This window comes from Ovis aries, chromosome 5 (assembly GCF_016772045.2).
Source record: "Ovis aries strain OAR_USU_Benz2616 breed Rambouillet chromosome 5, ARS-UI_Ramb_v3.0, whole genome shotgun sequence".
Classification (NCBI taxonomy): domain Eukaryota; kingdom Metazoa; phylum Chordata; class Mammalia; order Artiodactyla; family Bovidae; genus Ovis; species Ovis aries.
In genome coordinates this window covers 15,178,112-15,202,742 of record NC_056058.1, presented here as the reverse complement: position 1 = coordinate 15,202,742, position 24,631 = coordinate 15,178,112, and the positions used below count along the sequence as shown (strand labels likewise).

General features: G+C 39.4%; 1 protein-coding gene across 2 annotated transcripts in view; it reads left to right on the top strand.

Moving 5' to 3' along the window:
- Positions 1-8,613: 8,613 nt before the first annotated feature.
- Positions 8,614-24,631, top strand: part of LOC101106326 (adhesion G protein-coupled receptor E3-like) — a 142,939-nt gene continuing 126,921 nt past the window's right edge. For both annotated transcript variants that reach the window (XM_060416301.1, XM_042250060.2), the window contains exons 1-6: positions 8,614-8,711; positions 10,954-11,004; positions 14,680-14,832; positions 19,583-19,729; positions 21,077-21,223; positions 22,259-22,405. In XM_060416301.1, the coding sequence (XP_060272284.1) occupies positions 8,678-8,711; positions 10,954-11,004; positions 14,680-14,832; positions 19,583-19,729; positions 21,077-21,223; positions 22,259-22,405 (679 nt within the window). In that variant the 5' untranslated portion in view covers positions 8,614-8,677. The remainder of the gene's footprint in view (positions 8,712-10,953; positions 11,005-14,679; positions 14,833-19,582; positions 19,730-21,076; positions 21,224-22,258; positions 22,406-24,631) is intronic.

The following is a 24,631-nucleotide window of genomic DNA, read 5'->3' as shown; positions in this document are numbered from 1 at the left end:
TATTCAGGTGACCTGACATAATACAATATCACATATAAGCAGTTCTTTTGACCTCTCCTCTCTCCCCACACCAAGGTCAGACAAAGACACTACAGAGCGAGAGGAAGTCATGGAGGAAGTTAGAACATGAGACATTCTCAGGACTCTTGTCCACTCCCTCCCGCCCGGGTGGTGGAGCATGTGCAGAGCAATCTATATAATTTGGTAGGTACAGAAGCAGAAGGAATCTCTTTCAGAATGAACTGGCAGATATCATCCCAAACAGGGTCCCCAATGACGCAGATTGACAAAAGAACAAAAAGATGTTTCTGAAACATCCAGAGCAGTGGCAGTGATATGACATCAGCCAGAAGCCAGAATTAGAAGAGAAAGGGAGTAGAGACCATGAATGACTTTTTCCAGCTTCATTGTGATGCAGTTGACATATAATATTGTGTAAGTTTAAGTTTACTCACATGTTGTGTAAGTAGATCATGTGGTAATTTGACACATATAAACTGCAAAATGTTTACCATCAGGTTAGTTAACACATCCTTCACTTCACATAATTAACATAATTTTAAAAGAACTGTTTCAGAAGGTGCTCCTTATGGCTAATTATTAGAGAAATGCAAAGCAAAACTACAATGAGGTATTACCTCATCATTCTAATGATGGTCAGAATGGCCATCATCAAAAGTCTACAAATAACAAATGCTGGAGAGGGTGTAGAGGAAAAGGAACCTTCTTACAGTATGCATAAGAATATCAATTGGTGTAGTCACTGTGGAGAACAATATGGACGTTCTTCTAAAAAATTAAAAACAGACCTACCATATGATCCAACAATCCTACTCTTGGGTATATATCCAGAGAAAACTAATTTGAAAGGATTCATGCACCATAATGTTCATAGCAGCACTATTTACAACAGTCATAATACGGAAGAAACCTAAATATCCATCCACAGGTGAATGGATATCAAAGATGTAATACATGTATACAGTGGACTGTTAGCCATAAAAAAGAATGAAATAATGCCATTTGTAGCAACATGGATGGACCTATTGATTCTCATATTAAGTGAAATAAATCTGACAAAGATAAATATCATATGACATTGTCTCTATGTGGAATCTAGGAAAAAATGATACAAGTGAATTTATTTACTGCTGGGGTCCAGCCCCAGCAGGATCCAGGGTTTCCCTCAGGATGGATGGCATTGGCGAGAGAGAGAGAGAGAGAGATACGGGGAGACCAAGCTTAGGTGGAGCAGGTCTGTAACTTTATTTTTAAAAGGAGCTTTTATACCTTGGGTTGTACATAGAGGGGAATGGAAGATGCAGTCATGCAGGGTCAGCAGTTCTGACCCTTATTGAAACCAGGCTTTCTTTCTGCATACCTTTCCATATACAAAGGTCTTATGTGATTTACATCATCTTCTGGCCTGGAGACCTGTTAACATTTTATGACCCCCTTTTATGATAAAGGTTAGTTAACCAGAAAACTTATTTTCTCTAAAAGTGTTTATTCTAAAGTCCGGTGCCACTCTCAGAAAGTACTAAATAAAGTTACTTTCCTATGGGGCAAAGGTGCAGTGGGTTATAACAAAGGAAGAATTTATTAACTAAAAGGTCTAATGTTGCCAACACCAAGGCTACTACTTATTTTTTCCCTACATACCAACTATATTAACTATTATACTCCCAGGCACACAGTGGGTAAGGGATATGGAAACTTGGCAGCAAGCATTGGCTCAACAATGAAATCCTTCACCAGCACTATTCCAGTAATTTTTGCTCCTCAAAGGGCTCTATGCCTATTAGGACTTTAGAATGTTTAAGTTCCCCTGCCTTTCATGGCTGGGAAGTTGTGAACAATCATGTGCGTTAGTTGTAAGAGTATGGATAAACCTGCCACGCAAGTAGAATGCTAATAGAGGGATTTGAATTAAAATATTCCTTTTATGCCCAGGAGACTTATCACCTAGAGCCCTAAGTTGATTTTCTCCAGAGAAAAGTGGCTGGGGATAGCCCCCTGTTAATGCCAGAAGAGTTGGTGAAATGCATAATATAGTTAACAGTAGACAGATTTTGGTAACGGGGTAGATGCTTGAGCAGGTCCAGGGATTCCCTCGGGCCCTGATCCACCTTGCCTGTTAGGTCTCTCCTCATGACCTTGTCATGGGTGGGATCTCATGTGCTGGCTCCCGGCAATTTACAAAACAGAAACAGATTCACAGACACTGAAAACAAACTTATGGTTGCCAAATGGGAAAAGGGATGGAGGAGGAATAAATTAAGTGTTTGGGATTAATAGGTACATACTATTATATACAAAATGAACATCAAGAACCTATTATACAGCACAAGGAACTATATTCAGTATCTGGTAACAACCTATAATGGAAAAGAATCTGAAAAAGGATAGATATATACACCAGAAACTAACACAACATTGTACATCAACTATACTTCAATAAAAAAGAACCGTTTCAGATTTACAGAAATATGATGATAGGACCGATGTACCCAGCACCCATGTACCCCCACAAGTAACATTCCGTAGACACGGAGCATCTCCTTCACTTCTCTCTCCTGTGAATGTCTTGGAAACAAGGATAACATTCGTATTCCCAAGGCAAATTAACAGATTAGTTGGAGATCAATAAATATTTGAGAAAGGAAGGAACAGAGAGCCAAAGGACAAAAGAAAGAACCACTTAATTCGGATTCATGAAATCTCAATCTTTAGTCTCCTGCTAAACCACAACCAAATCCTGACCTTTTTCTTGAAAAAAAAAAAAAATCTGTTTTTTTAAAAGAAAAAATTAAAACCAAAGAATTACTACGTATTATATCAAACATTTATATACCCATCACCTATAAAAGACAATTGTTAACATTTTATTGTATTTCCCTGGTGGCTTAGTGGTAAGGAATCCACCTGCCAATGCAGGAGACCCAAGTTCAATCCCTGGGTTGAGAAGATCCCCTGGAGGAGGAAATGGCAACCTACTCCAGTATTCTTGCCTGGAGAATCCTATGGAGAGAGGAGCCTGGCGGGCTACAGTTAATGGGGTTGCAAAAGAGTCAAACACTACTTAGCAACTAAGCAGCAACAACAGCAGCATTTTATTGTATTCAATTTGGGTCTTAATTAGCAACATTTTATTATGTTCATTTTGGGTCTTTTTAAACAAAGAAAATGACTTTTGACAGATCCAATGGCTTCCTCTGACTCTCCAACCCTAGGTTCTGTTTTTCTTTCCATTCCCCCAAGGTGGCAAATAGTATTTATTTAACGTATACCCTTCCTTTCTGATTTTCACACATATGTGTATTATATGCATCCAAACGCATATGCGTCTCAACATATACTCACACATAAAACACCCATATCAGTGAACAATATCTAGCATTGCTTTGTGCATTTCCATTTTTATCTATATTTGCCTAAATATGTAATAAAAATACTTACAGTTCATCTTATATTTTTAAGTTCAACTGGTCTATAAGGATGATGTCTGTGAAACTGGAATGTCATACTGCATAATATATTAGCAACCAAACACATTCATCATTTGTTTGCACCCTGAGTTCTGCTCGTTAGCACAGGAAGAAAATAGGGGAAGTGGGTTTTTGCAGCAACATGCATCAGGATGCCACCCTTACAGAGCTAAATAATCTAGTCTGAGAAAAAATACCCATCAGTATCTATGAAGTAAGTATAGCAACCAGACAGCACATAATTAAAGCACTCCATTTCTCGGTGCATGTTATTTTAAAAATGTGGGAAAAACACTAAATGCTGGTATAAAAACTTTGGAAAATTATTTGGCCATATCTACTGTATCTCTGTGATCTTTATCCCTATCTTTAGCTATCTGTATATACTTTTTGCTGTGTGTATGTGTGTGTGTGTGTGTAATTTCACTCCTACGCATATTCCCAAAAGAAATGAGTACCCATATACATCAATAGATATGTATGGATAAATAGATTGGGACATATTCATGGAATGGGATCCCATATACCAATGAAAAAGGACAAAGCACAGCTACATGTCCCAACATGGATGAATCTAATAGACAATAATCAACAAAAGAAGAGCAATTGAAGAGACAACAGATGGTATGAGTCTACTTATATAAAGTTCAAGAACAGACAAAAATAAGCTATGGTGGTGGAGATGGGTTAATTCCAGGGTTGGAAGGATGGTACTGATCAGAAGGGGACATTGGAGAATATTCTGAGGGACTGAGAAGATTTCCATGTCTTGATTACCCTCCCTCTGAAGAGAGGAGAATACTTCCTGAGACACTAGCTTGCTGTACTCCCTCTTTGCCTGACAAAGAATAAATCTGCTCTTTCTTTCTCCTTCGAAACTCTGTCTCCATATCTCATATCAGCATTGTGTACAGAGAACCAATATTTTGGCATCAGTAATGGTCTTCTGAGTGTGTACTAATCTACAAAGTCATCAAGTTGTATATATTCATTATGCACAGCTTTTTTGTATCTAAAAAATTACTTAATTGAAAGAAAAGAAGATAGAAATAGCCTTCTATGAATGAAAGGTATTGATCTGGTCTCTGATGGAAGGAAGTAAGATTCAGGCGGAGAATATAGCATGATCAAGTTGTTGTTGGGCATATGTTGGGGCTGAGAGGTGAATGCAGAGAGAAAGGCCATAGTGGGACATTCAGCATCTCACAAACTTGGGCCTCCATCTGGAAGAGATCAGCTCAGGGATTTGATAACTTCATCTTTGTAGGACTTGATCAAAAAGCAGCTTATAAGTAATAGCTAATGTGAAGACATCTATAGCCAAGATATTTCTTTAAAAAGCAGAAGAAAAGAGACTTCCTTCTTCTGATCCCTTCCCCTGCTCCCCCCAAATTTGCAAGTTTATTTTGGTCAGAAATAGCAAATCAGAATGGAAACTAACACCATGGTACTCTTGGCCCTGTTCGGACTTTGCACTTCCAACCTGGCTGGGTTGTTGGTCCATAAACTAAATTCTGAATATTGGCCCTGATACCCACTTACTCTGGAACTCATAATTCTCCTTATGTGTCAAGGCTTATTTAATCTCTCCAGCATCATCTGAAATCACATATCCTTCAAGAAACCACTTATTGTGGATTATAAAAAAAACACTAATTTGAAAAGATACATGGTTCCTAAAGTTCATAGCAGCATTATTGACAATTGCTAACATATGGAAGCAACCTGAGTGTCCATCAACAGATGAATGGAAAAAAGATGTGGTATACACACACACTGGAATACTTCTAAGCCATAAAAAGGAATGAAAATTTGCCATTTGCAGCAACATGTATGAACCTGGAGGGCATTATGCTAAGTGAAGTAAGTCAGGCAGAGAAAGATAAAAACAGTATGATATCACTTAGAGGTGGGATTTGAAAAACACAAGAAACTGGTGAATGTATATAATAAAAAAGAAGCAGACTCACAGATGTAGAGAATAAGTTAGTGGTTACCAGTGGGGAGGAGGGGCAACGTGAGGATAGGGGAGTGGGAGGTACAACAGTGTTTTCATTGTCACATTTGGGGGGTGATACTGCTAGCCTCTAGTGGGTGGGGCTTACAACAGGCTCCCACAGCAAAGAATAATCCAGCTCCAATGTCAATAATCCCAAGATATAGAAAAAACACGCAGAGCATAATAAAAAATTTTCTAACATTAGTAGGAGCTCTGGGCATAGAGCTTAGATGTAACTTTTATTTTCTTCTATTTAAAATCCATGTTTCTAAGATTTCTATAAGAAATGTACTTTAAGATTTTTAAACATCATTTTATTATGAAAACTTGCCAAGCTGAAAGAATTTTACAGTGAATGCCCATGTACCTGAGAGAGGCTGGGACTTGGGACCATTTGTTGCAGTGGTTCCACCTGGACAAACATCTCCCTGAACAACAAAATGCAAAATGGGATGAATAACTTCACACATGCACAGATGGGGGCAAATTATGAACAATAAGATACAAAAATGCGGCAAGCCAGTTGCCATTTCTGAGGGGTGGAAGCAAAATCAGGTCCTGCACATGAACCTGGAATCTTCAGTGAACATTTTACTTGTGTTTTTACAATGTATCTCCATGTCTGCATTGCCCTCTCACTTCATTTATTCCTCTTACTTTTTAAAATTAATTTATTTCTTTATTGAAGGATAATTGCTTTACAGAATTTTTTTGTTTTCTGTCAAACCTCAGCATGAATCAGCCATAGGTATACATATATCCCTCCCTTTTGAACCTCCCTTGCATCTCCCTCCCCATCCCACCCCTCTAAGTTGATACAGAGCCCCTGTTTGAGTTTCCTGAGCCATACAGCAAATTCCCATTGGCTATCTATTTTGCATATGGTAATGTAAGTTTCCATGTTACTCTTTCCACACATCTCACCCTCTCCTCCCCTCTCCCCATATCCGTAAGTCTGTTCTCTATGTCTGTTTCTCCATTGTTGCCCTGTAAATAAATTCTTCAGTACCATTTTTCTAGATTACATATATATGCATTGCAGCTGCTGCTGCTAAGTTGCTTCAATCATGTCCAACTCTGTGCAACCCCATAGATGGCAGCCCATCAGGCTCTTCTGTCCCTGGGATTCCCTAGGCAAGAATACTGGAGTGGGTTGCCATTTCCTTCTCCAATGCATGCATAAATGCTAAGTTGCTTCGGTCATGTCTGACTCTGTATGACTCCATGGACAGCAGCCCACCAGGCTCCTCTGTCTACGGAATTCTCTAGGCAAGAAGACTGGAGTGGGTTACCATTTCCTTCTCTCATATATGCATTAGAATATGATATTTATCTTTCTCTCTCTGACTCACTTCACTCTGTATAATAGGTTCTAGGTTCACCCACCTCATTAGAACTAACTCAAATGTGTTCCTTTTTAGGGCTGAGTAATATTCCATTGCGCATATGTACCACAACTTATTTATCCTTTCATCTGTTGATGGACATCTAGGCTGCTTCCGTGTTCTAGCTATTGTAAATGGTGCTGAGATGAACAATGGGATACATGTGTCTTTTTCAATTTTGGTTTCCTCAGGGTATATGCCTAGGAGTGGGATTTCTGGATCATATGATGGTTTTATTCTTAGTTTTTAAGGAATCTCCATACCATCTTCCATAGTGCCTGTACCAGTCTACATTCCCACCAACAGTGCAAGAGCATTCCCTTTTCTCCACACCATCACCAGCATTCATTGTTTGTAGACTTTTTGGTGATGGCCATTCTGACTGATGTGAAGTGATATCTCATTGTAGTTTTGATTTGCATTTCTCTAATAATGAGCGATGTTGAGCATCTTTTCATGTGTTGTTAGCCATCTGTATGTCTTCTTCAGAGAAATGTCTGTTTAGATCTGTTTCCCACTTTTTGATTGGGTTGTTTGTTTTTCTGGTATTGAGTTGTATGAGCTGCTTGTATATTTTGGAAATTAATCCTTTGTCAGTTGTTTCATTTGCTATTATTTTCTCCCATTCTGAGGGTTGTCTTTTCAACTTGCTTATAGTTTCCTTTGCTATGCAAAAGTTTTTAAGTTTAATCAGGTCCCATTTGTTTACTTTTGTTTTTATTTCCATTACTCTAGAAGGTAGGTCACAGAGGATCTTGCTTTGATTCATGTCATCGAGTGTTCGGCCTATGTTTTCCTCTAAGAGTTTCATAGCTTCTGGTCTTACATTTAGGTCTTTAATCCATTTTGAGTTTATCTTTGTGTATGGTGTTAGGAAGTGTTCTAATTTCATTTTTTTTACATGTAGCTGTCCAGTTTTCCCAGCACTATTTATTGAAGAGGCTATCTTTACCACATTGTATATTCTTGCCTCCTTTGTCAAAAATGAAGTACCCATAGGTGCATGGATTTACTTCTGGGATTTCTATCTTGTTCCATTGGTCTATATTTCTGTTTCTGTGCCAGTACCATATGGTGTTGATGACTGTAGCTTAGTAGTATAATCTGAAGTCAGGAAGGTTTCTTCCTCCAGTTCCATTCGTCTTTCTCAAGACTGCTTTGGCTATTTGGGGTCTTTTGTGTTTCCACAAGAAATGTGTAATTTTTTGTTCTAGTTCTGTGAAAATTTTCATTTGGAATTTGATAGGAATCACACTGAATCTGTAGGTTGCATTTGGTAGTATAGTCATTTTCACAATATTGATTCTTTCTACCCAGGAACATGGAATATCTCTCCATCTGCTTATGTCGTCTTTGATTCTTTCCTTAGTATCTTATAACTTTCTGTGTAACAGTTCTTTTGTTTCCTTAGGTAAGTTTATTCCTAGATATTTAATTCTTTTTGTTGCAATAGTGAATGGGATTGATTCCTCAATTTCTCTTTCCAGTTTGTCATTGTTAGTATATAGAAATGCAAGTGATTTCTGTGTATTGATTTTGTATCCTGCAACTATAATAAATTCACTGATTAGCTCTAGTAATTTTCTGACATTCATCTTATTTTTTCAAATGCATTTCAGAGGAAGTTGTATCCTTCAGTTGACTGTCTCTGTTTCTGTATTTAAAAAAAAAAAAACTGTTCTCTTTAGTTTCTCATTAGAATACTAGAAGATGGTCCCACAGTAGCTGTTACAAAATCCCCAATTCTTCTTGAGAAACACCAGAGATAAAGACATATAAGTTCCTATTTCTCTTTTCATTTTGTCATGATGGCTCGAAGTATCTTTTTGCCTTTGAGTGGTAAGTCGTTAAAATATTTTATTCTCTCTTAGGAAAAACAGATATTATATATTAATGGGTAGATATGGAATCTAGAAAAAAGGTACTGATGAATCTATTTGCAGGGCAGGAATAGACACAGGCACAGAGAATGGAATTGTGGACAATGGGGAAGGTGGGGGGTAAGGAGGCAAGAAGTAGGTGAGACAAATTGAGAAATAGCATTGAAACATATGCATTATCATGTGTAAAATAGATAGCTAGTGGGGAGATGCTGTATAACACAGAAAGTGCACTCAGTGCTCTGTGACAACTTTGAGGGGTAGACTGGGGTGGGGGGCAGTGGGGGTGAAGTTCAAGAGACAGATGACATATGTATACTTATGGGTGACTCAAGTTGTTGTATGGCAGAAGCCAACACAACATTATAGAGCAATTATCCTCCAATTAAAAATATTTTTTAAAAAAAATAATAAAAAAATTTTAATATTTTATTCTCTTTAAGTAGAAATAGCAAGGGCACTTCAACTCTCATACTCTGTCTTGTTTTCAACACTGTGGCTTGGGCAGGGGGCATCCACCTGGTTTGCTCTTTTAAACCATGGCTGAGGTATGTCTCCTATGGAAATACCTGGAGGAATTAAGATGGGTCACTTCAAAATGATTTTATCAGGCAACGGGGCTCTTCAAAGCTTGCAATCTCTTTTATTCCATCGTACAAGGATAGGATCAAAGTGAGCTTCTGGGTGGTTGTTGTTGTGCTGTGCTCAGTCGTGTCCTACTCTTTGCAACCCCATGAACAGAGGAACCTGGCAGGCTACAGTCCGCTGGATTTTCCAGGCAAGAATATTGGAGCGGGTTGTATATTCCTTCTCCAGGAGATCTTTGCCACCTCATCTCCTGCAACTGCTGCATTCTCAGGCAGATTCTTTACTGCTGACCCAACTGGGAATCCCTTGCAAAACATGAATCTCATGTAAGAATGGATTCTTTCGTGTCAGGGCCAGGTTTTTGGCATGGAAAGCTGTCCTGTGCTCATTTTTCTTCCTGAAACTGAGTTTGATTCTTCCGGATCTATTTGCTTAGTGAGCCAGAATTTCCATACTTGAGTCCTCTAAGTCTCTGAGCTGACCACTTGGAGCATGCAAATTGCTTGTAAATTTACTGAGCATGCAAACTGCTCATAAAATTGCAATGTTGCTCTTTCAGTATGAACGTACCTTGATGGGAACTAAAAATTGATGAGTATCCTTCTTGTTTCGGAGAAATCACATTTGCTTCCTGCTCCTAATTTTGGAAGCCCCAACATGTATTTCATAAACATATTGAAATTGCTCCTCATTCCATGCTATGTGTGTTTTTGTTTTTGTTTTACTAAAAATACCAAGAGGACTTCTAGAATTATACTTTTAAATTTACTTGCCCACGATAAACTCATTTAATTGTCCAAGCCCTGTGACTTTCTTTTTTGGCCACACTGGGAAACACAGAATCTTAGTTCCCGGACCAGGAATCCAATCCAGCCCCTCAGTAGAAAAAGTGCAGAATCCTAACCACTGAATGACCAGGGAATTCTCCAACTCTTTTGACTTTTATGAAACATTTGTCCAGTGAGAAAACCTAACTTCTGTATTATTCTCAGATAGAATAAACTGCTAATGAATGTTAAATTCAACAATTGATGAAGCCACATTTTGCTACCTATATAACTACCTAGGGGCTTCCTTGGTGGCTCAGACGGTAAAGAATCTGCCTGCAATTCGATTCAGGCGGCCCAGGTTTGATCCCTGGGTCATGACAATCCCCTGGAGAAGGAAATGACAATCCTCTTCAGTATTCTTGCCTGGAAAATCCCATGGACAGAAGAACCTGGTGGGCTATAGATAGTCCATGAAGTCGCAAAGACTGGGCAACTAACACTTTCACTTTGCTTTCTTTCATATACTTATAAAAGGCTTGAAAGTAAATAATTATTTGTCAGTATTATTCAGCTTTCTAAAATTTCCCCTGTTTCATCCATTTTTATCCTTGAAATCTCAAAAATATTATTATCAATCTGTGAATGTGTGTTGACCATAATCAACTGACTTTTAGTGCTCAACGACCAGTCTCCAGAGGGCCAAAATTGTGTTGAATGTGCTCAATGTGTTTAGAGAAAGTATTCAAGAGCTATTTGGGGGAGGAAAGTAAAGTCAGCCTCAACAGATTCAGGCCACCAGAAAGTATTTTAAAAATTTAACTCCCCTTTTGTTTTCTCTCCCAGGACTTTCCTGCTTAATTTTCTTCCTGAATATTCCTAAAGCATCATTTCAAGGTATGTGGGTGATGGGCAGAATGAATCTGGAATAGTTTGTGTAGCCTGTGTTTCTACAGATGTTGTTGTTGTTGTTGTTGTTGTTGTTGTTGTTGTTTTGGACCACACTCTGAGGCATGTGGGACCCTAGTTCACTGACCAGGGATCAAATCCATAGCCCCTGCACTGGAAGGTGGAATCTTAACCACTAGATTGCCAGGAAAGTCCCTATAGATGTTTCTTTACAAAGCAGTTTGAGGATAAGCAGAACAACTTTTGCTTTCCCCAAACTCAGAGTTAAAAAGAGAAATATGGAAATGGTAAGCATTTGCTCAAACTCATGTGACTCTCCAAGTAATTCTAGCCTTCACAGTTTTTCTTACCATGCTACATTTATGACGCTTAAAAAGAAATAGCTTTATTGGCTCATTCTTACTGTGTAACTGAGGCTATTTACACAAAGAATCCACAAAAGTCAGAAGAACAATTATATAGAAATAATAAAAGAAAACAATTCTTTTTATTATGCATGCACGCTAAGTCTCTTCAGTTGTGTCTGACTCTTTGCAAAACCTTATGGATTGTAAGCTGCCAGGCTCCTCTGTCCATGGGATTCTCCGGGCAAGAATACTGGAGTGGGTTGCCATGCCCTCCTCCGGGGGATCTTCCTGACCCAGGGATCGAACCTGTGTCTCCTGTGGCTTCTTCACTGCAGGCAGATTCTTTAACACTGAGCCACAATCCAAACCTATATACACCTATAAATAAATATATACCTATGCTAATATATTTCTATATAGCTATGCCTATATACATGTCTGTGTATATATGTACATATATATACACACCTATATGTACTTATTTACCTATATATAAATATATAAAATATACATTTATATTTTTATATATATACCTATTTATGGGCTTCCCTGATGGCTCAGTAGTAAAGAATCTGCCTGCAGTGCAGGAGACACAGGAGACACAAGCTTGATCCTTGTGTCAGAAAGACCCCCTGGAGTAGGAAATGGCACCCCACTCCAGTATTCTTGCCTGGAGAATCCCATGGACAGGGTAGCCTAGTGGGCTACAGTCCATAGGGTTGCAAAGAGTTGGACATGGCTGAGTGACTGAGAATGTTGTACCTATTGACTTATTTATATAGTAATTTTTAAAGTATATATTAATATAAATATAGACAAATAGGTGTATATTTAAATATATATACATACATAGGTATACACATTTTAAAGTATATATTATATATGTAATTAAGTAAATATGTGTATATTTAAACACCTGAGTCACAGTAAAAAGAGTGATCATCTTTTATTATTTCCATATAATTTTTGTGGGTTCTTTGTGCAAATAGCCTATGTATGTTAAATAGTACGTACATAAATATAAACATTCATTTACATACATAAATAGGTAAATAGATATAGATGCAGACCAAGATTTGGTAAATGCAGATATGACTATGTATGTATTATTTACAAATGCAGTCACAGTTTATGCTTTTTACAATATGTTTTTATTTCACCTAATACATCCTGAATATCTCTTGTCAATCAGACATAGCATTCCATTTTGTTAATATACCACAGTTTATTGATCCATTTTCCTGTTGATGGGCTCCTGATTTTCTGATTTTCTGATGGTTAACTATGATGAAGAGGGCTGCTATGAAGCCTTTTGAACAAAGACTTCATGTGCAAGTCTTTCTGTGGACATATGCTCTCATTTTTCTTGGGAGAATTTCTCTAAGAGGAATCACTGGATCATAGGATGACCAAATATGTAGAATTATTTTCATCTTGTAACTGATAAAATGAAAGCAAAAAATTAAGAAAATGCAATCTAGCCTGGGAAACTGCAAATTAAAAATCATGAGGCTTGCCTGGTGGTCAAATGGTTATAACTCTATGTTTTCACTGCAAGGGGCATGGGTTTGATCCCTATTCTGGGAACTAAGGTCCCTCATGCTGTGCCTCCTGGCCAATTAAAAAAAATAGTAAGAAAGTATTATCTTCATGAATATTTAGTGGGAGATTGCCATGGGACATTAACTTTTTAAGATTATATTTTTAACATTTTCTTTTTGGCTCTCCTGGGTCGTTGACGCTGCACAGGCTTTTCTCGAGTTTCGGAGAGCAGAGGCTACTCTCTAGCTGTGGTACAGCTTCTCACTGTGGTGGCCTCTCTTGTTATCGGGCACTTAGGCTTCAGTACTTGCAGCACATAGGCTCTGTAGTTGTGGCAAGTGGGCCCAGTTGCTCCAAGGTGTGTGGGATCTTCCTGGACCAGAAATCGAACCCACGTCTCCTGAACTGGCCAGTGGATTCTTTACCACTGAGCCACCAGGGAAGCCCCTAAGATTACAGTTTGAACTCAGGGATGATCAGTCTGTCTTCCTGTTCACTCCTGTCTACCATTCCACATCAAGATGGTCTCCATCCCATGGCTGTCCCACTGCTCAAGAAAACCTTCTGCTAGAGACTTCCCTGGCTGTCCAGTGGTTAAGATTCCACACTTTCAACACAAAGGACCCGGGTTCAGTCTCCGGTTGGGGAACTAAGATCCCACGTGCCATGTGGCAGGACCAAAAAAGAAAAAAAAAAAAAACCCACCTTCTGCTAGATTTTCTCATACTTAGTCATCTCAGCCACACTTGCCCTGGTCATCCTACAGAATTTCTCTTCCTGACCCTCTCAGCCTCTGGCTTCTTTTTTTCAAATTTATTTTTAATTGGAGGATAATTGCCTTGTGGTATTATGTTGGTTTCTGCCATACATCAATATGAATCAGCTATCAGTTCAGTTCAGTCGCTCAGTGTCCAATTCTTTGAGACCCCATGGACTGCAACGTGCCAGGCTTCCCTGTTCATCACCAACTCCTGGAGCTTGCTCACGCTCATGGCTGTACATATGTTCCCTCCCTCTGGAACCTCCCTCCCACCCCATCCCACCCCTTTAATTTGTTACAGAGCACTGGGTTTGAGCTTCATGCTTCATACAGTAAAATTTTCACTGGCTATCTAATTTTACATATGGTAATATATGTTTCAATGCTTACTTCAATTCATCCCACCTCGGGCTTCTTCCTGTGGGTATTCAGTTGCTAAGTCATGTCCGACTCTTTGTGGCCCCATGGACTGCAGCACACCAGACTTCCCTGTCCTTCACCATCTCCTGGAGTTTGCTCAAACTCATGTCCATTACAGAGAAGGCAATAGCACCCCACTCCAGTACTCTTGCCTGGAGAATCACAAGGACAGGGGAGCCTGGTGGGCTGCTGTCTATGGGATCGCACAGAGTCAGACACAACTGAAGCGACTTAGCAGCAGCAGCAGCAGCAGCAGCAGCAGCAGCAGCAGCAGCATGTCCATTGAGTTGGTGATGTCATCCAACCATCTCATTCTCTGCCACGCCCTTCTCTGTCACCTTCTCCTCTTGCCCTCAATCTGGCTTCTTACATCTATTTGCAATCCTTTCCATAGGGGATAATTTGTTCCCTTGTCCCCTCATAAAAATATAAGCTCTGTGGAACCAGGGCCTGGAGTGCTTTCATTAACTGGTGGGTAAGAGAAGGTAAACCAAGGGCTGAACCTAAGGAGTACTCCGTAGTGGACTGAACACCTGCATGATAGGATAGTGACATGGACTGAATTCACTCATTTGACCTTTGATGGATCCTTAGTCACAGATGTGAATGAATGCCTGGATACCCAGGCCTGCCCTTCGAAAGCCACCTGCACTGATACTGTGGGAAGCTACTTCTGCGCCTGTAAATCTGGATATGAATCAAGCAATGGGAAGAGACATTTTAATGATCCTGGAGTGACGTGCATAGGTGAGTGTTATTTCAGTAAGAACATTCTAGAAAAAAAGTAGGTCTACTCATCCCTCCTATTGAGAAATTGGACCTAAATTTTGATAATAACTTATCAAATCAATGGCTTTGATAGTAGAGACTTATGTGCTAGGCATGAAAAACAATTTTTTGTTGAATAGCATTAAAGAGCCCTTAAATTATTTAGCTCAAGGATCTTTTTGTTTAGACTGCATAGTCTTTGGATCTAAGTACTAAGTGAGAAGGAATGTTACCAGGGATATATAAAAGGCATTTGTCCTCAATTTGGAATATTTTAAAGTCCATATTAATAAGGGGTTGGCAGACATGTATAGCCTAATGAGTTTTTCTCATTTGGAAATGTTTTTGTTCAGTTGCTAAGTCATGTCTTACTCTTTGCAACCCCATGGACTGCAGCATGCCAGGCTTCCCTATCCTTCACTATCTCCCAGAGTTTGCTCAAATTCATATGCATTGAGTTGGTAATGCTATCTAACTGTCTCATTCTCTGATGCCCTCTTCTTCCTTTGCCTTCAACCATTCCTAGCATCAGGGTCTTTTTCAATGAGTTAGCTCTTCACTTCAGGTGGACAAAGTATTGGCGCTTCAGCTTTAGCATTAGTCCTTCCAATGAATATTCAGGACTGATTTCCTTTAGAATCAATTGATTTGATCTCCTTGCTGTCTAAGGGACTCTCAAGAGTCTTCTCCAGCGTCACAATTTGAAGGCATCAATTCTTTGGTGCACAGCCTTCTTCATGATCCAACTCTCACATCCGTATACGACTACTGGAAAAATCATAGTTTAGACTATACAGACCTTTGTTGGCATTGGCAAAATGATGTCTCTGCTTTTTAATATGATGTCTAGATTTGTCATAGCTTTCCTTCCAAGAAGCAAATTTCCTAATACACTAAAAAAAAAAAAGAGTTCACACAAAATTCTATTACTACCATTTTGCGTTTTGGGGTTTCAAAAAACTAGTAGAATTTACATGTGTTTATAGCAAAAAATTAATGAAAAGGTTATAAAGATTTGTGCATGGAAATTTGTTTTCATTATATGTTCTAACATGTTATTGCTTCGGTTTAGAAAGTACTTTTTAGAAAGTGTTTTATAAGAACTTAACTTCTAAAACACAGAGTAGGAAGTAAAATGAAGCCTAATTGGGTAAGTGGCTCAAAAGAAGAGAATAAATTTAATTCAACAAGTAAAAGTACTAAAGAGATATGCAAAATTCATGGGTTTCTTATGTCTGGCATTTTAGGATAAGACTGTTACTTATTTTAAAATTGGACTCTTTAGCAGGATTACTCAATATCAGCAGCATTAAAATTGGCTTTGGAATCATAATTTAAGGTGTAAATTAAGGTGACCTCAACTAGGGTGAAATACCTTTAAAGAAGCTGAGATATAAAATATGAGCCATTTTCAGGAAATGGACGACAATTGGGAGCTGTTGAAAATGGACCAACAAAAGTGGAAAGGGGAAATAAAGAAACAGATTACAGGACAAAAGCCTGAGCACCTAATTTAAAACAAAAATGGTTTCCTATGGTTTATGATGAGTGATAAACAGAGTCCACTGTGTGGCCATAAAAATATATCTTTAGCTCAGAAAATATGAGTCTCACTGTCAGCTTAATGTAGTGATTTAAACTCATAGCTTTTCTCCTTGAAAGAGTTACAAGGCTGCAGTTACCAATCATTCCAAATGATGTGTATTTGGAAATTATGAACTATGACCCACAGACATTATTTTTAGTGTAACTTAATCATGGATTTACCTATTTCAAGTTATTGTTTAGTTACATATTTCTTACTGCAGCAAGAGTGGTGGAGTATTAATAGCTATAAAACTTCATTAAACTGGCATTAGGTTTCTGAGAAAAAACCCATAAAACTAGAAAGAAAGCCCCACACTGGAGTTCTGTCTCTTCTGGCTTCAAGTCAACTTTGTTATAATAAAGTTGTTCAAAAGACTCAACCAAGAGCCAAGAGGGTCTACTGAGAAACCTCATGATGTTATAGCAGGAAATGTCTGATTCATGTAGAAGACTAATGAGCATAAAAACCATAGGAAATTCTGAGAAACTCCTAAGAAACATTAAAATAGCAAATGAGGATATTGACTCTATTAGCATATGAAGACAACACAGAAAAGAAAAAAAAAAAGAAAAAGAGAAAGAAGGAAAGAAAAACAGTATAAAATGGCCATTCACAGTTCTTCTACTGTGTCCCTGTGTCTAGACAGTGAGAGTCTTCAATCCCAAAGTCATCCTCTTATAAACACACTCAGGAAAGAGAAAGTCACAAATCACTGAATGTCAAGCAGAGTTAAACAAAGGGCAGGAGCCATAATATTTTAAATAAGGAACTCAACTGAGAACTCATCAAATTGGAGATGGAGGACAAATACAAAAATCCATTCCTATCTCATAGAAATTTCTAAAGTGAGACAAAGAAAGTGGAGACCAGGAACCAACATTTCAGAGTGTGTACTCATACTTATTAATAGATGCACTGCAGCTGTGTTATTCAAGCTGTGGTCTGTCGGCCTGTGGCATCTGCCTCACTTGGGAGCTTGTTAGAAATGCAAAATCACAAACCCTCTTCCTTTGACCACACCGCCTTTGTATCAGATTTTAGCTGATTTTTAAGCCCATGAAACATTGGTTGAAAATCAAAGCTTTGCATCCCTATCATTTAAGACTACAGTTCTACCAGTTTTTACTCTCACTCCAGAGACAGGAAAATAGAAACTATAAGAATTGTCCAAATGTGTCTTGCTAGCCAACTGGGAAAATGGAATTCCAAATTAAAACAGTCAAATTCCTCAAAAAAAAAAAAAAAACCTAAATTTTTTTTTTTGCTTTGCAATACCTATATATGTATATTCTACATTGTATATTCATCAATAAACTAAAACAAGATTCTCAAAAAAAAAAAAAAAAAAAAAAAAAATAAAACACACTAGTGATTTTTCTAATGTTGTTCCTGACTTTTTCAAATGGAGAAATCAACTCATTTTAAAAAGTTGTTTGTATATTTATTTTTTAGGTAGAAAGAAATTTTCTCAGGAGTAGGATTATGGAATCATATGATAACACTATTTTTATTTTTTTAAGTACTCCACACTGTTCTCCATAGTGGCTGTATCAATTTACATTCCTACCAACAATGTAGGAGGGTTCCCTTCTCTCCACACCCTCTTCAGAATGTATTGCTTGTAGACTCTGAACATAAGAATACCAACTGTGCCCAAGAGACAGAAAACGTGGACTCATTGGAAAGTCGTCTTAGTTCCTCCATTGTTTTCTACACAGATGAGTGCTATGCATGCTCAGTTACTCCATCACACCCCAACCCCACGGACTATAGCCCACCAAGCTCCTCTTGTCCATGAAACTTTCCAGGCAAGAATACTGAAGTGGATTACCGTTTTCCTGACCCAGGGATCGAACCCACATCTCTCATGTCTCCTGCCTTGGCAGGTAGATTCTTTACCACTAGCACCACCTGGGAAGCCCAATGAGTTCCATTCTGTTTTCTAAATCTCACCCCACTGTTTGCTTTGGGAATTTCTTGTATGGTGTTTTCATATTCTCTTACACTTTGTCACTTCTTCTGAGATATATTTTCTAAACTCATACTTTAAAAATCTACTCACCACTCTCTGTTCCTTCTACTGTTTTTTAAACAATAAAGAAATATATATGTTAGTTAGCGTTAGTTGCTCATTCATGTCCAACTCTGCAATGCCATGGACTATAGCCCACCAGGCTCCTCTGTCCATGGGATTTCCCAGGAAGAATACTAGAATGGGTTGACTTTTCCTTCTCCAAGGGATATTCCCAACCCAGAGATTGAGCCTAGGTCTCCCACATTGCAGGCACATTCATTATAGTCTGAGCCACCAGGGAAGCCCATATTAAACTATTTTTTTAAGTAATATGTATTTAACTATTTTTTTAAGTAAAAAAAATGTTTGAAGTATTTATTGTTGTTTTTCAGTCACTAAGTTGTGTTCAACTCTTTGCAACCCCATGGACTGTAGCATGCCAGGCTTTCCTGTCTTTAACTACCTCCCAGATTGGAGAAGGCAATGACAACCCACTCCACTGTTCTTGCCTGGAGAATCCCAGGGATGGAGCCTGGTGGGCTGCCATCTCTGGGGTCACACAGAGTCGGACACGACTGAAGCAACTTAGCAGCAGCAGCAGAGTTTGCTCAGATTCATGTCCATTGAGTCAGTGATGCTATCTAACCATCTCATCTAACTGATTATTCTACTCTTATTTTCCTTGCTTGTAGTTACCCTTCATTAACATGGTATTAGGGCTTCCCTGGTGACTCAGTAAAGAATCCATCTTCCTGTCATCATCCTCATGGATGGGCTCCAACACTAGAAAAAAAAAGTTTTATATACTCCAAGAAAAATTGATTTTAAAAAAGGAAAATAAATATGAGTAATCCTGTTCACTGCTCTGACACTGGCTGACCATCTCGGTTGGGTTGGCACTTGGTGGTTTTCTAGAGGCAAAACTTTCAGCTTTATATTGAGACAGCCTTGAGCAAACCAAGGTGAGTGTCTTGAAATGCACAGACTGTGACCTGTGTGCTGGACATGCCACAGAGGTGGCATGGAAAGGTAAACTCATGGAGCCCTGAGTGACCCCATGAAGCCCTGAGTGACCCCATGGAGCCCTGTCACTGACTGATTCACTTTTCATCCTTTTCCTGCCACAGATAAGAATGAATGCCTGAACAGCACAGCGTGCCCACTGACAGCCACGTGTAAGAACACCCGGGGAAGCTACTTATGTGTCTGCAATCCTGGGTTTGAGACACCTGATGGGGGAACTCAATTTATTGGCTCCAGAGGAACTTGCATAGGTAAGCAGATTCTCTGACGCCTTCTGGTGAAAATTTCCTTAGAGAAAGAGTTGACCAAAACAAACAACGCATCAGTACAGATCTTTACTTCCATATGCTAATAACCTTTCAATTCTTCAGTATCTAAGCACTATCATTTGATATAGCTGTTTATGTGTGCATAACATGTATGTGTGTGTGTCAGTCGCTTCAGCTAGTTCCGTTCTTTGCAATCCCATGGACTGTAGCCCGCCAGGCTGCTCTGTCCATGGGATTCTCCAGGCAAGAATACTGGAGGGGGTTGCCATTTCCTTCTCCAAGGGATATTCCCGACCCAGAGATCAAACCCTGGTCTCCCACATTGCAGGCAGATTCATTACAGTCTGAGCCACCAGGGAAGCCCAAATATGTTTTAAACTTTTTTTTATTTTTAATTAAAAAATTTTATTTAAGTATTTATTGTTGTTGTTCAGTCACTTAGTTTTATCCAGCTCTTTGCAACTCCATGGACTGCAGCATGCCAGGCTTCCCTGTCTTTAACTGTCTCCCAGAGTTTGCTCAGATTCATGTGCATTGAGTCAGTGATGCTATCTAACCATCTCATCTAACTGATTATTCTACTCTTTAATTTCCCTTGCTGGTAGTTACCCTTCATTAACATGGTATTCGGGCTTCCCTTGGAAGAAGGCAATGGCACCCCACTCCAGTACTCTTGCCTGGAAAATCCCATGGATGGAGGAGCCTGGTAGGCTGCAGTCCATGGGGTCGCTAAGAGTCGGACACGACGGAGCAACTTCACTTTCACTTTTCACTTTCATGCTTTGGAGAAGGAAATGGCAACCCACTCCAGTGTTCTTGCCTGGAGAATCCCAGGGACATGGGAGCCTGGTGGGCTGCCGTCTATGGGCTTGCACAGAGTTGAACATGACTGAAGCGACTTAGCAGCAGCAGCAGGGCTTCTCTGATGACTGAGACAGTAAAGAATCTATCTTCCTGTCATCATCCTCATGGATGGGCTTCAACACTAGAAAAAAAAAGTTTTATATACTCCAAGAAAAATTGATTTTAGAAATGGGAAGTAAATACGAGTAATCCTGTTCACTGCTCTGACACTGGCTGAATATCTTGGTTGGGTTGGCAATCAGTGGTTTTCTAGAGGCAAAACTTTCAGCTTTATATTGAGACAGCCTTGAGCACACCAAGGTGAGTGCCTTAAAATGCACAGACTGTGACCTGTGTGCTGGACATGCCACAAAGGTGGCATGAAAAGGTGAACTCATGGAGCCCTGAGTGACCCCATGAAGCCCTGAGTGACCCCATGGAGCCCTGTCACTGACTGATTCACTTTTCATCCTTTTCCTGCCACAGATAAGAATGAATGCCTGAACAGCACAGCGTGCCCACTGACAGCCACGTGTAAGAACACCCGGGGAAGCTACTTATGTGTCTGCAATCCTGGGTTTGAGACGCCTGATCGGAGAGCTCAATTTACTGGCTCCAGAGGAACTTGCATAGGTAAGCAGATTCTCTGACGCCTTCTGGTGAAAATTTCCTTAGAGAAAGAGTTGACCAAAACAAACAATGCATCAGTACAGATCTTACTTCCGTATGCTAATAACCTTTCAATTCCTCAGTACCTAAACACTGTCATTTGATATAGCTGTTTATGTGTGCATAACATGTATGTGTGTGTGTCAGTCACTTCAGCTAGTTCCATTCTTTGCGATCCCATGGACTGTAGCCCGCCAGGCTGCTCTGTCCATGGGATTCTCCAGGCAAGAATGCTGGAGTGGGTTGCCATTTCCTTCTCCAAAGGATATTCCCGACCCAGAGATCAAACCCTGGTCTCCCACATTGCAGGCAGATTCATTACAGTCTGAGCCACCAGGGAAGCCCAAATATGTTTTAAACTTTTTTTAATTAAAAATTTTTTATAGAGGTATTTATTGTTGTTGTTCAGTCGCTTAGTTTTATCCAGCTCTTTGCAACTCCATGGACTGCAGCATGCCAGGCTTCCCTGTCTTTAACTGTCTCCAAGAGTTTGCTCAGATTCATGTGCATTGAATCAGTGATGCTATCTAATCATCTCATCTAACTAATTATTCTACTCTTTAATTTCCCTTGCTGGTAGTTATCCTTCATTAACATGGTATTCGGGCTTCCCTGATGACTGAGACAGTAAAGAATCTATCTGCCTGTCATCATCCTCATGGATGGGCTTCAACACTAGAAAAAAAATGTTTTGTATACTCCAATAAAAATTAATTTTAGAAATGGAAAGTAAATACGAGTAATCCTGTTCACTGCTCTGACACTGGCTGAACGTCTTGGTTGGGTTGGCAATCAGTGGTTTTCTAGAGGCAAAACTTTCAGCTTTATATTGAGACAGCCTTGAGCAAACCAAGGTGAGTGCCTTGAAATGCGCAGACTGTGACCTGTGTGCTGGACATGCCACAAAGGTGGCATGAAAAAGTGAACTCATGGAGCCCTGAGTGACCCCATGGAGCCCTGTCACTGACCGATTCACTTTTCATCCTTTTCCTGCCACAGATAAGAATGAATGCCTGAACCCTGCACTGTGTTCACCGACAGCCCGGTGTAAGAACACCCGGGGAAGCTACTTATGTGTCTGCAATCCTGGGTTTGAGACACCTGATGGGGGAACTCAATTTACTGACTCCGGAGGAACTTGCATAAGTAAGCAGATTCCCTGATGCCTTCGGGTGAAAATTTTCCGAGGGAAAGAGTTGAGGTAAACAAGTGGAGGAAAACAATGCATCAGTATGGATCTGACTTCAGTGTGCTAATAACCCTTCAATTCCTCAGTATCTAAACACTGTCCTTTGATACAGCTGCCTATGTGTGTTTCTGTGTGCTTAACACGTATGTGTGCACACATGTTTACGAGCGCTCAGTCGCTTCAATCATGTTCTATTCTTTGCGACCCCATGCACTGCAGCCCCAGGCTCCTCTGTCCGTGGGATTCTCCAGGCAAGAGTACTGGAGTGGGTTGGGATCCTCTAGGAGGATCTTCCTGATCCAGGGTTCGAATCCAGGCCTCCTGCGTCTCCTGCTTTGGCAGGCAGTTCTTTACTACTGAGCAGAGGTGCCTTCCAAATGTGCAGCTCCTGTTAAGGTAACACAAAAGACTCCCCCTAGTGGTTGCCAATTTATTCGTATTTTAACTTGTCTTTCTGACTTCTATTGAAATATTAAAACTTAGGGCAACTCAATTAAAAAACAAAAAGACAAATTATTTTTATAAAAGAATAGAGACATATATATATAACTAAAGCACTTTGCTGTACTCCTGAAACTAATACAACATTGTTAATCAACTATACTCTGATATAAAATAAAAAGTTTTAAAAAAAAAGAAAAAACCCACATAATAGGAGAAAATATTTACAAATGATAAGATGGATTAGGGATTAGTATCCCTCAGCAAAAGATTCGAATAGACATTTTTCCAAAAAAGAAATACAGATGGTCAACAGGCACATGGAAAGATGTTTAACATTGCTGATCATCAGAGCAATGCAAATCAAAACCGCAATGAAGTAACACCTCACACCTATCAGAATGGCTATCATCAGAAAGTCTACAGATAAATGTTGGAGAGGATGTGGAGTAAAGGAAACCCTTGTACATTGTCGGTGGAATTTGTCACTATGGAAAACAGGGATTCCCTGGTGGCTCAGAGGGTAAAGAATCTGCCTGCAGTGTGGGAGACCTGAGTTCGATCCCTGTGTCAGGCATATCCCTTGGAGAAAAAAGTGGCAGCTCACTCCAGTATTCTTGCCTGGAAAATCCCATGGACAGAGGAGAAGCCTGGCAGGCTACAGACCACAGGGTTGCAAAGAGGCGGACATGACTAAGTGACTTCACTTTCACTTTATGGAAAACAATATGGAGTTTCCTCAAAATACTAAACAAAGAACTGCGATATGATCCAGCAATTCCACTCCTGGGTACATATCTGAAGAGAACAAACACATTAATTTGAAAAGATACATTCATCCCAGTGTTCATAGCAGTAGTGTTTACAATAGCCAAGATACAGAAGCAATCTGTGCCCATCAACAGATAAATGGATAAAGAAGATCTGAGATATACAGACAGACAGATATAGATATACACAGAATGGAATACTACTCAGCCATAAAAAAGGATGAAATTCTGACATTTGCAACAATATGGACTACAGAGTATTATGCTTAGTGAAATAAGTCAGACAAACACATTATGATATTACTTACATGTGGACTCTAAGAAATAAAACAAATAGATATATAACAAAACAGAAACAGACTCACAGATATAGAGAACAAACTAGTGGCTCCAGTGGGGAGAAGAAGGGGGAGGGGCAAGATAGGGGTATAGAATTAAGAGGTACAAACAAGTATGTATAAAGTAAATAAGCAACAAGGATATATTATATAGCAGAGGGAAATATACCCATTACTTTGTGATCATTTTAAATGGGGTATAATCTATATAAAAATATTGAATCACTATGTTATATACCTGAAACTAATACAGTATTATAAATAAACTATACTTCAGTTTTGGGCTTCCCTGGTTGCTCAAACAATCTGTCTGCAATGCAGGAGACCCAGGTTTGATCCCTGAGGAAGATACCCTGGAGAAGGGAATGGCAATCCAGTATTCTTGCCTGGAGAAGTCTATGGACAGAGGAGTCTGGTGGGCTACAGTCCATGGGGGCACAAAGACTCAGATATAAATAAGCGACTAACACACACACAAACACACACATATACACACAAACACTTCAATTGGTTAGCAGGCATGACAACCAGCAGGCATGACTGAGAAGCAGAAATCCCATAATCCCTTTTGTAAAGAAAGCTGGAAGGAAGTTGGAAAAAGGAAAAGTTGGGAGGGAAATTTTCCCAATTTCAG